Source organism: Coregonus clupeaformis, chromosome 14, assembly GCF_020615455.1.
Source record: "Coregonus clupeaformis isolate EN_2021a chromosome 14, ASM2061545v1, whole genome shotgun sequence".
NCBI classification, from domain to species: Eukaryota; Metazoa; Chordata; class Actinopteri; order Salmoniformes; family Salmonidae; genus Coregonus; species Coregonus clupeaformis.
This window is the reverse complement of record NC_059205.1, coordinates 11,031,840-11,043,254: the sequence shown is the minus strand read 5'-3', so window position 1 is coordinate 11,043,254 and position 11,415 is coordinate 11,031,840. Positions and strand designations below refer to the sequence as shown.

Here is an 11,415-nt window from a genome sequence, read left to right as displayed (position 1 = left end):
GGGAGTACCAATATGGCCGACCGGTGGCTTCAAAGCCTCTCATTGGACAATACATAGCATCAGCCATCCAGGGTTTATATTCATCATTGACTGACACTGTAGATCTAAAGGCGGGAAGAAGGAAGACAACTGCCTAGCCAGGTGGTGTGTAAAAAGATAACATCCTCTTGAGGGAGTCTTCCATTGTTGAAGTACTATGGCTTTCTGTTCTCAGTTTTTTCCACTATTTGACTAACTTCAGAAGAAAGATAAATGTTACATGGAAGAGATTGTGCTGATGTTAAAAGTGTGATACCTTGGTATGCTGTCATTCTTATCCATGTGGCCACCTGTCAACATAGAAAATGGAGGCTACCAATGTGTTCTCATTTCCAGAGTTTCTCTAGAAATACAGGGAATTTATTGAAAAAGCCATTCATAATACAATTTCAGAATCATCAAAAGTAATGTAAAAAAAGAGCAGACATATTTCTCCTGCAGAGATATCCAGTTAAAATGCAGCATGCTTCAAATGAGACCTAACTAACTGGTAATCACATATCATGACTTCACCAAGTATAACAAAATACCTGTTGGATTCAATAGACACTGGAATAAACAGGCTCCCAAAGATATGGTTCTTCTTTGCTCCAACAGCAGATAAAGAAAAGGCATGCTAGGTAAATATTTCGTATGAGTCTAAAAGCGACAACATTATGGCATTAAATAAAAAGCTAGAGTAAAATAGCAGTACAGAGTGTTTTACTGGCACTCTGCACTCTGATCCAAAGAGTTGGGCGGGGGAATAGCATGCGTATGGGTAAGTGCCAGATAGGTAAGGGGGTGGGGTGGAGTTTGGCATTTAGAAGCGGGCATGGATTAGCTTCAGAGGGTCTGTTTCCCACATTTTGGGGTCCCACGCCTGGAACCAGCCAGTGAAGGTTGGGGGTTCAGCCCCCTGTTTGATGGTGGTGATGGACAGCCCTCTGCGTCCAGAGGGGTCTGAGTCCACATAGTCCTTAGCTAGAGAGGGAGATAGAGAACGAGCATGAACATTATTCCTGTATATTGAGAGACCACAAACAGAGTACGGTTATATTGTGTTACAAAAGGCACTCGTATATGGTTTGAACCAGAAAATATTTTTCTGAAGGCCACAGAAAGTGGAGCTTAAACTGAAACCAATGGTTCAACTGCATACAGTGGTGAGAGTCTGAGGGAGAAAACAACCAATATATATATATATATAAGGTCCTCATTTGATTATATAGATACAGTTAGAGCCCTAAGGTAACTAATGTTCTCCTTAATCAGTTGTGGCCCCAGTCTGGGTCCTGGGTAGGGGCCATTGTGAAAGTTTGTTTCCCTGCGTGTTCTCGTACCTATTCTGGGTGCTCCAGTTCTCTCTTCTGCATTCGCGTCATTGCCGATCCAGAGGAAGATCTGGCGGGAGTCCAGAAATGCTGTTAGCTTATAGACTTTCAGATTCACTCTGCATTGTTTTTTTGAGAGCAGAAGATGAACACGCTTGTGAGTTATGATATGGATGGGGGAGCTTTACTCACCTGGTCCCAGGTGTCCAACAACATGACATCATCAGAGGCTAGGTCAGTCTGTTGGAAATCTCCAGGAACCTCTTCCACCTGATGATTGGAGGATTACAATATGTTACAGCACTTTGGAACAGGGGCACATTTTTGCATTGTACTTTGTATTACTTATGCCTTTTTCTCTCCTCCTGAGTGACACTGAATTTCCCATTGGGGATGAATTGAGTATTAATCTATCTATCCAAGAGAGTTAGTTACGTTAGACACACTCAACAACAATCCATCACTTACGCTGAGGCATCCGGTCTTGTTGGAGCAGCCAAACAGGCGTGGAGGTTTGACCATGTTCTGCAGACTCTTGGACGTCTGGTACTCCTTCTTCCCTCCCAGGGCAGACCAGAACCCAGCTAGGACAGAAAAGACCAGCATAGATTTGTCTCATTGGTTCTTTGGAACTATATAGTGTTTTGTTGTGATATATTAAGATGTGTGATGTTCTCTTTATTGTCTTATTTAGGGGCACATTTCAATTGTCTAAAGTTGTTTCCTCTCCTTGTAACCTTTCCTTCATCAACACAGATCTGAAAAAAAGGCAATCAAATGCATGAGAGGAAGCCACCACCAAGTTGATTTCCCCTATCCTGTGATTTCAGGCTGTAGATGAAGGATAAGACAAGAAGAGGAAGCCACATTGGACTATTGAGATGCACCCCACTTAATACTATTGAAATGCACCCCACGTCATACTATTGAGATGCACCCCACTTAATACTATTGAAATGCACCCCACGTTGCACTATTGAGATCCAGCCCACTTAATACAATAAACATGTAACACTAGATGAAATCCTTACCTGGCTCCTTGCCCTCTGACACATTACTGGCACTGCCACCCAGGAAACCCACCACGTGCTTGGCGGCGGCCATTTCCTCCTCGCTGGCGCCCACCCCCCTCCACACAAACATGGCGGTGGGAGATTTGAGCACGAACACGTCATTGGTGTTCAGGAAGGAGGCAGAGGGCTCCACCTGAGAGGGAGAGGAGACAGAGAGGTGCTCAGAAGAATTGTCAGACACTTACTCTTCCTCAAGCAGTCACACACACTGCTCACTTTGACACACACACTGAGAACTCACCTCTACAGCTCTTGTAGCGCGGGTGGAGGATTGACGAATGTGGAAGAGGCGGGTGCTGCCAGTGCCTGTCTGTCCTCCTTTACGGGACGTCCCTCCGTTATGGACCATCATGGGCTTACCCTGGAACAGGCTCATCAGGTGGGGGGGCTCCTGGCCCTGGGTCACACGCACCTAGAGGGGGAAATGGACCAACATGGACACTTAATGATAATTATGTAGAAGAAAACCCATTCTAAAGTGACGGGTAATTCTGGTGATTTAATTAAAATCCAGGCAAAGATTGCTTTCCTTAATATAATATACTGTCATGATGGAACATTATGTGCCACTATGGTTACCATTAAAATTGTAAACAACACACTGGAAGTAAAACTAAGTGTGACTGCCCTCTGCTGGACAGTCTAAAAACCTTTCCACACAATTATTCAGTCCATAAAGACAGGACAAAATCCACACGTGGTTTAATAATATGACCTCACTTGTTAGAGACTTAAATGACCGGACACCAACGCAGCAGCTGCCCTTGCCAAAAGATCATACATCATGCCATCGGCTTTACGAAGCACGATAAATGCAACAACTTGACAACGACTTTGGCCTATTAACTTAAGAGTGCTTAGTCTGAATTTCCCACCGTCGTACCTTTTGCTCAGGTGCTTTTGGACTGTGAGTATTGGGGGCACGGGGATGAGCTGGAGGGGATAGAGACCCACCTGAACAGGGGCTCCTCCCATAGAGTCATCCAGCTTCACTGTGAGGAAGGCAGAGGCTGCCAGCTCATCCTGGGTGCACTTCAGCCCCTGCCTGACACACACACAGATACAGATTAATAAACACAAACACACACACAGATACAGATTAATAAACACAAACACACACACAGATACAGATTAATAAACACAAACACACACACACAGATACAGATTAATAAACACAAACACACACACAGATACAGATTAATAAACACAAACACACACACAGATACAGATTAATAAACACAAACACACACACAGATACAGATTAATAAACACAAACACACACACAGATACAGATTAATAAACACACACACAGATACAGATTAATAAACACAAACACACACACAGATACAGATTAATAAACACAAACACACACACAGATACAGATTAATAAACACAAACACACACACAGATACAGATTAATAAACACAAACACACACACAGATACAGATTAATAAACACAAACACAAACACAGATACAGATTAATAAACACAAACACACACACAGATACAGATTAATAAACACAAACACACACACAGATACAGATTAATAAACACAAACACCCACACAGATACAGATTAATAAACACAAACACCCACACAGATACAGATTAATAAACACAAACACCCACACAGATACAGATTAATAAACACAAACACACACAGATACAGATTAATAAACACAAACACACACACAGATACAGATTAATAAACACAAACACACACAGATACAGATTAATAAACACAAACACACACACAGATACATATTAATAAACAAACACACACACAGATACAGATTAATAAACACAAACACACACAGATACAGATTAATAAACACAAACACACACAGATACAGATTAATAAACACAAACACACACACAGATACATATTAATAAACAAACACACACACAGATACAGATTAATAAACACAAACAGATACAGATTAATAAACACAAACACACACACAGATACATATTAATAAACAAACACACACACAGATACAGATTAATAAACACAAACACACACAGATACAGATTAATAAACACAAACACACACAGATACGTCAAGCCCACCTTATTGAGACCTTTCTACAGGTATCGAATATGTACTACTACAAGTATTGAGTCAGTTTTGCCATGATTATTTCAGATACATCCTTCTTTATGAACTAAGGCTAGGAGAACACATCAGAATATTCAAGAACAGGTCGGGGTAAGGTAAAATACCCCCTTGGTGTGATTTGTTGTAAATTATATCACGTACACACACCGGGTTTCGATGTCATTTGCACTGATCAGGTGGCAGGTGCACAGTAGATGATAAGGTGTAGATGATGTCATTTGAACTGTCTAGGTGTAAATAAATATGTCTTGTTTACAGCATAGTTGTGGATGATGTCATATGTACTGACCAGGTGTAGATGATGTGCTGCTCCCTGCCTCCCGGCCTGTAGCTGTAGAGGATGAGGTAACAGTCTCCTCCATAGAACTGGCCGTAGGAGGAGGGATCCACAGCCACTTTATCACCATCCTCAACACGCCAGATCTGAAACCAAACCAATATCATTTTCCACGTGTATATTGCTGCCTTGATTTGTTTGAAAAGTACCCAGCACCCTGAGTGACGCTTTGCTTCAAAACCTTGTTTTTACCAGGGCCGGTTTTCCCAAAAGCATCTTAAAGGCCCAGTGCAGTTAGAAACGTGATTTTCCTGTGATTTATATATATTTCCACACTATGAGATTGCAGTAATACTGTGAAATTGTGAAAATTATGATAATGCCCTTTTAATGTAATAGCTGTTTCAAAAGATTGCTTGAAATTTCTGCCTGTTTTTGTGGGATGGAGTTTTGGCCTGCCTGGTGACCTATAAGAAAGAGAGTTCCAAACCTCTCTGCCAATAACAGCTAGTTTTCAGTTTTCCCCTCCCCACTCAGACCATTCCCAGAAAGCTAAATTCTTGCTTGAGAAATTGCTCTTTGCTAAGAATCTACTTTAGTTTCTTTTTGACAACTTTAAATGAAAACAATCACAGTAAGGTACTTCACTGTTACGAAGATATTACTTGATATTGAGAAAAAAAATGACTGCATGGGACCTTTAAGGCTAAGTTCATCGTTAGGCTACTGTCTGTAATTTGTCTCAATATATTTCATGATGTGTAGCCTAAAATGTGCGCAATGATGTGCCATGGCAGAAAACACTGCTACTCCTACTGCTCTCTCCTCGTCTGACCATGTGTTCTCGCACACCCCGAGAGCATCTGGTCAGCGGGGTGGTGGCACAGGAATCCTCATCTCTCCCAAGTGGACATTCTCTCTTTCTCCCCTGACCCATCTGTCTATCTCCTCATTTGAATTCCATGCTGTCACAGTCACTAGCCCAATCAAGCTTAACATCCTTATCATTTATCGCCATCCAGGTTCCCTTGGAGAGTTCATCAATGAGCTTGACAAGTTCCTTTCCTGAGGATGGCTCACCCCTCACAGTTCTGGGTGACTTTAACCTCCCTACCTTTGACTCATTTCTCTCTGCCTCCTTCTTTCCACTCCTCTCCTCTTTTGACCTCACCCTCTCACCATCCCCCCCTACTCACAAGGCAGGCAATACGCTTGACCTCATCTTTACTAGATGCTGTTCTTCTACTAATCTCACTGCAACTCCCCTCCAAGTCTCCGACCACTACTTTGTATCCTTTTCTCTCTCGCTCTCCTCCAACACTACTCACTCTGCCCCTACTCAGATGGTAATGCGCCGTCGCAACCTTTGCTCTCTCCCGCTACTCTCTCCTCTTCCATCCTATCATCTCTTCCCTCTGCTCAATCCTTCTCCCTCCAATCTCCTGATTCTGCCTCCTCAACCCTCCTCTCCTCCCTTTCTGCATCCTTTGACTCTCTATGTCCCCTATCCTCCCGGCCGGCTCGGTCCTCCCCTCCTGCTCCGTGGCTTGACGACTCATTGCGAGCTCACAGAACAGGGCTCCGGGCAGCCGAGCGGAAATGGAGGAAAACTAGACTCCCTGCGGACCTGGTATCTTTTCACTCCCTCCTCTCTACATGTTCTTCCTCTGTTTCTGCTGCTAAAGCCACTTTCTACCACTCTAAATTCCAAGCATCTGCCTCTAACCCTAGGAAGCTCTTTGCCACATTCTCCTCCCTGCTGAATCCTCCTCCCCCTCCCCCCTCTCTGTGGATGACTTCGTCAACCATTTTGAAAAGGTTGACGACATCCGATCCTCGTTTGTTAAGTCAAATGACACCGCTGGTCCTGCTCACACTGCCCTACCCTATGCTTTGACTTCTTTCTCCCCTCTCTCTCCAGATGAAATCTTGCGACTTGTGACGGCCGGCCGCCCAACAACCTGCCCACTTGACCCTATCCCCTCCTCTCTTCTCCAGACCATTTCCGGAGATCTTCTCCCTTACCTCACCTCGCTCATCAACTCATCCTTGACCGCTGGCTATGTCCCTTCCGTCTTCAAGAGAGCGAGAGTTGCACCCCTTCTCAAAAAACCTACACTCGATCCCTCCGATGTCAACAACTACAGACCAGTATCCCTTCTTTCTTTTCTCTCCAAAACTCTTGAGCGTGCCGTCTTTAGCCAACTCTCTTGCTATCTCTCTCAGAATGACCTTCTTGATCCAAACCAGTCAGGTTTCAAGACTGGTCATTCAACTGAGACTGCTCTTCTCTGTGTCACGGAGGCTCTCCGCACTGCTAAAGCTAACTCTCTCTCCTCTGCTCTCGTCCTTCTAGACCTATCTGCTGCCTTTGATACTGTGAACCATCAGATCCTCCTCTCCACCCTCTCTGAGTTGGGATCCCCGGCGCGGCTCACTCTTGGATTGCGTCCTACCTGACAGGTCGCTCCTACCAGGTGGCGTGGCGAGAATCTGTCTCCGCACCACGTGCTCTCACCACTGGTGTCCCCCAGGGCTCAGTTCTAGGCCCTCTCCTATTCTCGCTACACACCAAGTCACTTGGCTCTGTCATATCCTTACATTGCCTCTCCTATCATTGCTACGCAGTCGACACACAATTAATCTTCTCCTTTCCCCCTTCTGATAACCAGGTGGCGAATCGCATCTCTGCATGTCTGGCAGACATATCAGTGTGGATGACGGATCACCACCTCAAGCTGAACCTCAGCAAGACGGAGCTGCTCTTCCTCCCGGGGAAGGACTGCCCGTTCCATGATCTCGCCATCACGGTTGACAACTCCGTTGTGTCCTCCTCCCAGAGTGCAAAGAGCCTTGGCGTGACCCTGGACAACACCCTGTCATTCTCCGCTAACATCAAGGCGGTGACCCGATCCTGTAGGTTCATGCTCTACAACATTCGCAGAGTACGACCCTGCCTTACACAGGAAGCTGCACAGGTCCTAATCCAGGCACTTGTCATCTCCCGTCTGGATTACTGCAACTCGCTGTTGGCTGGGCTCCCTGCCTGTGCCATTAAATCCCTACAACTTATCCAGAACGCTACAGCCCGTCTGGTGTTCAACCTTCCCAAGTTCTCTCACGTCACCCCGCTCCTCCGCACACTCCACTGGCTTCCAGTTGAAGCTCGCATCTGCTACAAGACCATGGTGCTTGCCTACGGAGCTGTGAGGGGAACGGCACCACCGTACCTTCAGGCTCTGATCAGTCCCTACACCCAAACGAGGGCATTGCGTTCATCCACCTCTGGCCTGCTGGCCCCCCTACCTCTGCGGAAGCACAGTTCCCACTCAGCCTAGTCAAAACTGTTCGCTGCTCTGGCACCCCAATGGTGGAACAAGCTCCCTCACGACGCCAGGACAGCGGAGTCACTCACCACCTTCCGGAGACACTTGAAACCCCACCTCTTTAAGGAATTCCTGGGATAGGATAAAGTAATCCTTCTACCCCCCCTTACCCCACCCCAAAGAGAATTTTTTTTAAATAAATAATATTGTAAAGTGGTTGTCCCACTGGCTATCATAGGGTGAATGCACCAATTTGTAAGTCGCTCTGGATAAGAGCGTCTGCTAAATGACGAAAATGTAAAATGTAAATGTAATGGTGCATTTTTATTGGATAAGAATTAGAGAAGTCGCCTCAATATTTGCAGCCATAGGTGGTAATATCTTTCTAGGAACTGATCCGTCATCAGTATTGTGAAATAAATCTAATGTTAAGGTAAGATTTGAATGGAGAAAGCTGATCCGAGAGCAGCGCTGCCTTTCTTTCGAACCTATCAGTATGATTCAACTACACACTTAGCGACATTTCTCTCTGTGTGATTTATTGGGAAACACATGTAACATCTCCGCCTGTTGTAGGAACGATACATAGTTAAAACACTCGTAAGCCTAAATTCCATCGCTATCAGGAAACCAGGCCCTGGACTTTACCAAATGTGTATATATATATATATATATATATTTTTTTATAAATACCAAATTTAAGAGGAAAAAAAAGTTACGTCCAAAGACTTAGTTCAGGGGTCTGAAACATACGGGCAGTGGGCTACATCTGGTCCCCTAGCCAATTTAGTGTGGCCCGTGGTTGTCTTTGTAAAGATAAACAGACAGAGCCTGCGCAAAATGAGTTTGAGAACCCTGACTTAGTTATTTCCATTGTAGTCCAGTGTTGTGTGTTTTACCTGGACTTTGCCCTTGCCGTCGTCCACCATGTTGTGCTGGGCAGCCATGTTGTTGTTGGAGTGGAGGGTGGAGGCGTCGAAGGGCACCTGCTCCACCTTGGCGATGCGGCCGATGCTGTAGGCCTTACTGGGGCCCGTGGTCTGGTCCTTGTCCTTCCAGTCACTGAAGAACTGCTTGAACAGAGTGGTCTCGCCTCCTGCTGGCAGTACCTGGATCTGCACGGCCAAAGAAAAAGTAAGAGTCAGTTCTCTTGTTTACCACGAACCTCGATTTCCTCTCACATGCATTCCAATAGCTGATTGATAATCTAAACTTAGAAGTATGGTTATGTGAGACTAGTTCACTACCAATATTTGTTTTCAATTAATTATTGTTCAACATTTTAAGTGACTTTTTTTTTTTTTAAGTGGACATAGCTAACAACATTTTAAACATTGCCTAGTAGTGCCTGAGCAAGACCTGAGTAGTGCCTGAATAGTGCCTGAGTAGTGACTGAGCAACGGTCGAAATGTTTTCAACTTCACGTTATTCCATCAGTGTACCTGTGTCTTATTGGAGTAGCCCTTCTCTTTGATGAACTGCTGGGCTGCTGACATGGCTGCTTTTCGCTCGGCTGCGTTGGCCTTGGGTCCTGTGATGGAGGTAAGATAGAGTTGATTAATCATCAACACAACTCAACAAAACTCTAAAAACTCACAGCTGTACACAGCAATTTAGGGAACATTTCCTTGACTTCTCATTCTGAATCTTGCACTAGCCTACACAGTAGAAGTAGAAAATAGTTTTTTATATATGAATCACTTTGAACTGCATTATATTTAAGAAATGTGTTGCATAGATAACATTTGATATCCTGGCCAACGTTTAAAAAACAGTGGAGAGGACTAGTCTACCTTTCCATACAAAGACGTTCTTGTCCACTCCGTTGTCCAGGATGTAGCACTCCTCGGCGGTCAGCATGGCCTGTTTGAAGGGGCTGGACAAGGCCACCTCCGACGACTTCATAGAGCCAGAGGCATCGGAGATCTAAAAAATACACAGAGATTAGATACCAATAAATACATACATTTATACTGTACATATATTGACAGTACTCCCTTGAAAAATAATTGTTTTTTCTTAAATGGATCCTTAAATAATATGCTAAATAAAATGAATACATAACGTCATAGATTCACAATGCATGTGAAGGAACTTGAGAGATCAACAATGTGCGAGCACTGAGATGGACAACACCATTATCAAGAGAAGAGAACAATGAAATAGGAACAACAATTACAAATCATGACGCTGATACTGAACAACAAAGGTGCAGTAACATCCGTTACCATGTAGAGGGCACCCTTCTTCCTGTTGGAGGTGTCCACCTTGTCATCATCAGGGGTGCCAGGGGGGATTCTGGGTTTGGGCCCCAGAGCCTAGGACAGATCCAAAATGGAGGATTAGCTTCATACAGAGACAGAGCAAGGCCAGTCTCTCCCTCTTTCTTTCTCATTACACTGTTTAGAGCCATTGCCACAATCTTGGCCTAGTTTTGCAAAAGGCTATGGCACAGAGCTGGCACAGAAATGACACATAGCACAAAGCTTTTGTGCCCATATACAGTATATTCCCACGGTAAGGGGTATTTCAATGTCCAGGAAACTCCTCAGCAATGTATAGCACCATTTTATGATATGGTATCATCGTCACTTCCAATGATGGAATATTTGAATGTTATTTGGATACAGTAGGTGTGTAAGTATGAGTGATTTGCTTGTGTGTGTGTGTGTATGTGTGTCTGTGTGTGTGTGTGTGTGTGTGTGTGTGTGGACTTGTTTAACTATACTTCTGGTGACCAGAAGTCCCCACAAGAATAGTAAACAAACAAAAATTTGACCAACTGGGGAGCAACTGTCCCCACAAGGTCAAACTAAATGCATGCTCTTCAATCGAACGCTGCTTGCACCCGCCCGCCCGACTAGAATCACTACTCTCGACGGGTCTGACTTAGAATATGTGGACAACTACAAATACCTAGGTGTCTGGTTAGACCGTAAACTCTCCTTCCAGACTCACATTAAGCATCTCCAATCCAAAGTTAAATCTAGAATCGGCTTCCTGTTTCGCAACAAAGCCTCCTTCACTCATGCTGCTAAACATGCCCTCGTAAAACTGACTATCCTACCGATCCTTGACTTCGGCGATGTCATTTACAAAATAGCTTCCAACACTCAACTCAGCAAATTGGATGTAGTCTATCACAGCGCCATCTGTTTTGTTACCAAAGCCCTATATACTACCCACCACTGTGACCTGTACGCTCTCGTTGGCTGGCCCTCACTACATATTTGTCGCCAAACCCACTGGCTCCAGGTCATCTATAAATC

The 11,415-nt window shown here is 44.4% G+C and overlaps 1 protein-coding gene across 1 annotated transcript in view; it reads right to left on the bottom strand.

The window, feature by feature from the left end:
* Window positions 1–358: 358 nt before the first annotated feature.
* The window catches only part of LOC121580741 (gelsolin), a 33,196-nt gene continuing 22,139 nt past the window's right edge, over window positions 359–11,415 (bottom strand). Inside the window, exons 6-17 of the mRNA XM_041895756.2 lie at window positions 10,375–10,464; window positions 9,940–10,072; window positions 9,589–9,677; window positions 9,046–9,261; window positions 4,833–4,966; window positions 3,380–3,470; window positions 2,667–2,837; window positions 2,384–2,558; window positions 1,821–1,936; window positions 1,545–1,622; window positions 1,362–1,422; window positions 359–1,002 (exon numbers count right to left, since the gene is read on the bottom strand). Of these exons, the coding sequence (XP_041751690.1) occupies window positions 842–1,002; window positions 1,362–1,422; window positions 1,545–1,622; window positions 1,821–1,936; window positions 2,384–2,558; window positions 2,667–2,837; window positions 3,380–3,470; window positions 4,833–4,966; window positions 9,046–9,261; window positions 9,589–9,677; window positions 9,940–10,072; window positions 10,375–10,464 (1,515 nt within the window). The 3' untranslated portion in view covers window positions 359–841. The remainder of the gene's footprint in view (window positions 1,003–1,361; window positions 1,423–1,544; window positions 1,623–1,820; window positions 1,937–2,383; window positions 2,559–2,666; window positions 2,838–3,379; window positions 3,471–4,832; window positions 4,967–9,045; window positions 9,262–9,588; window positions 9,678–9,939; window positions 10,073–10,374; window positions 10,465–11,415) is intronic.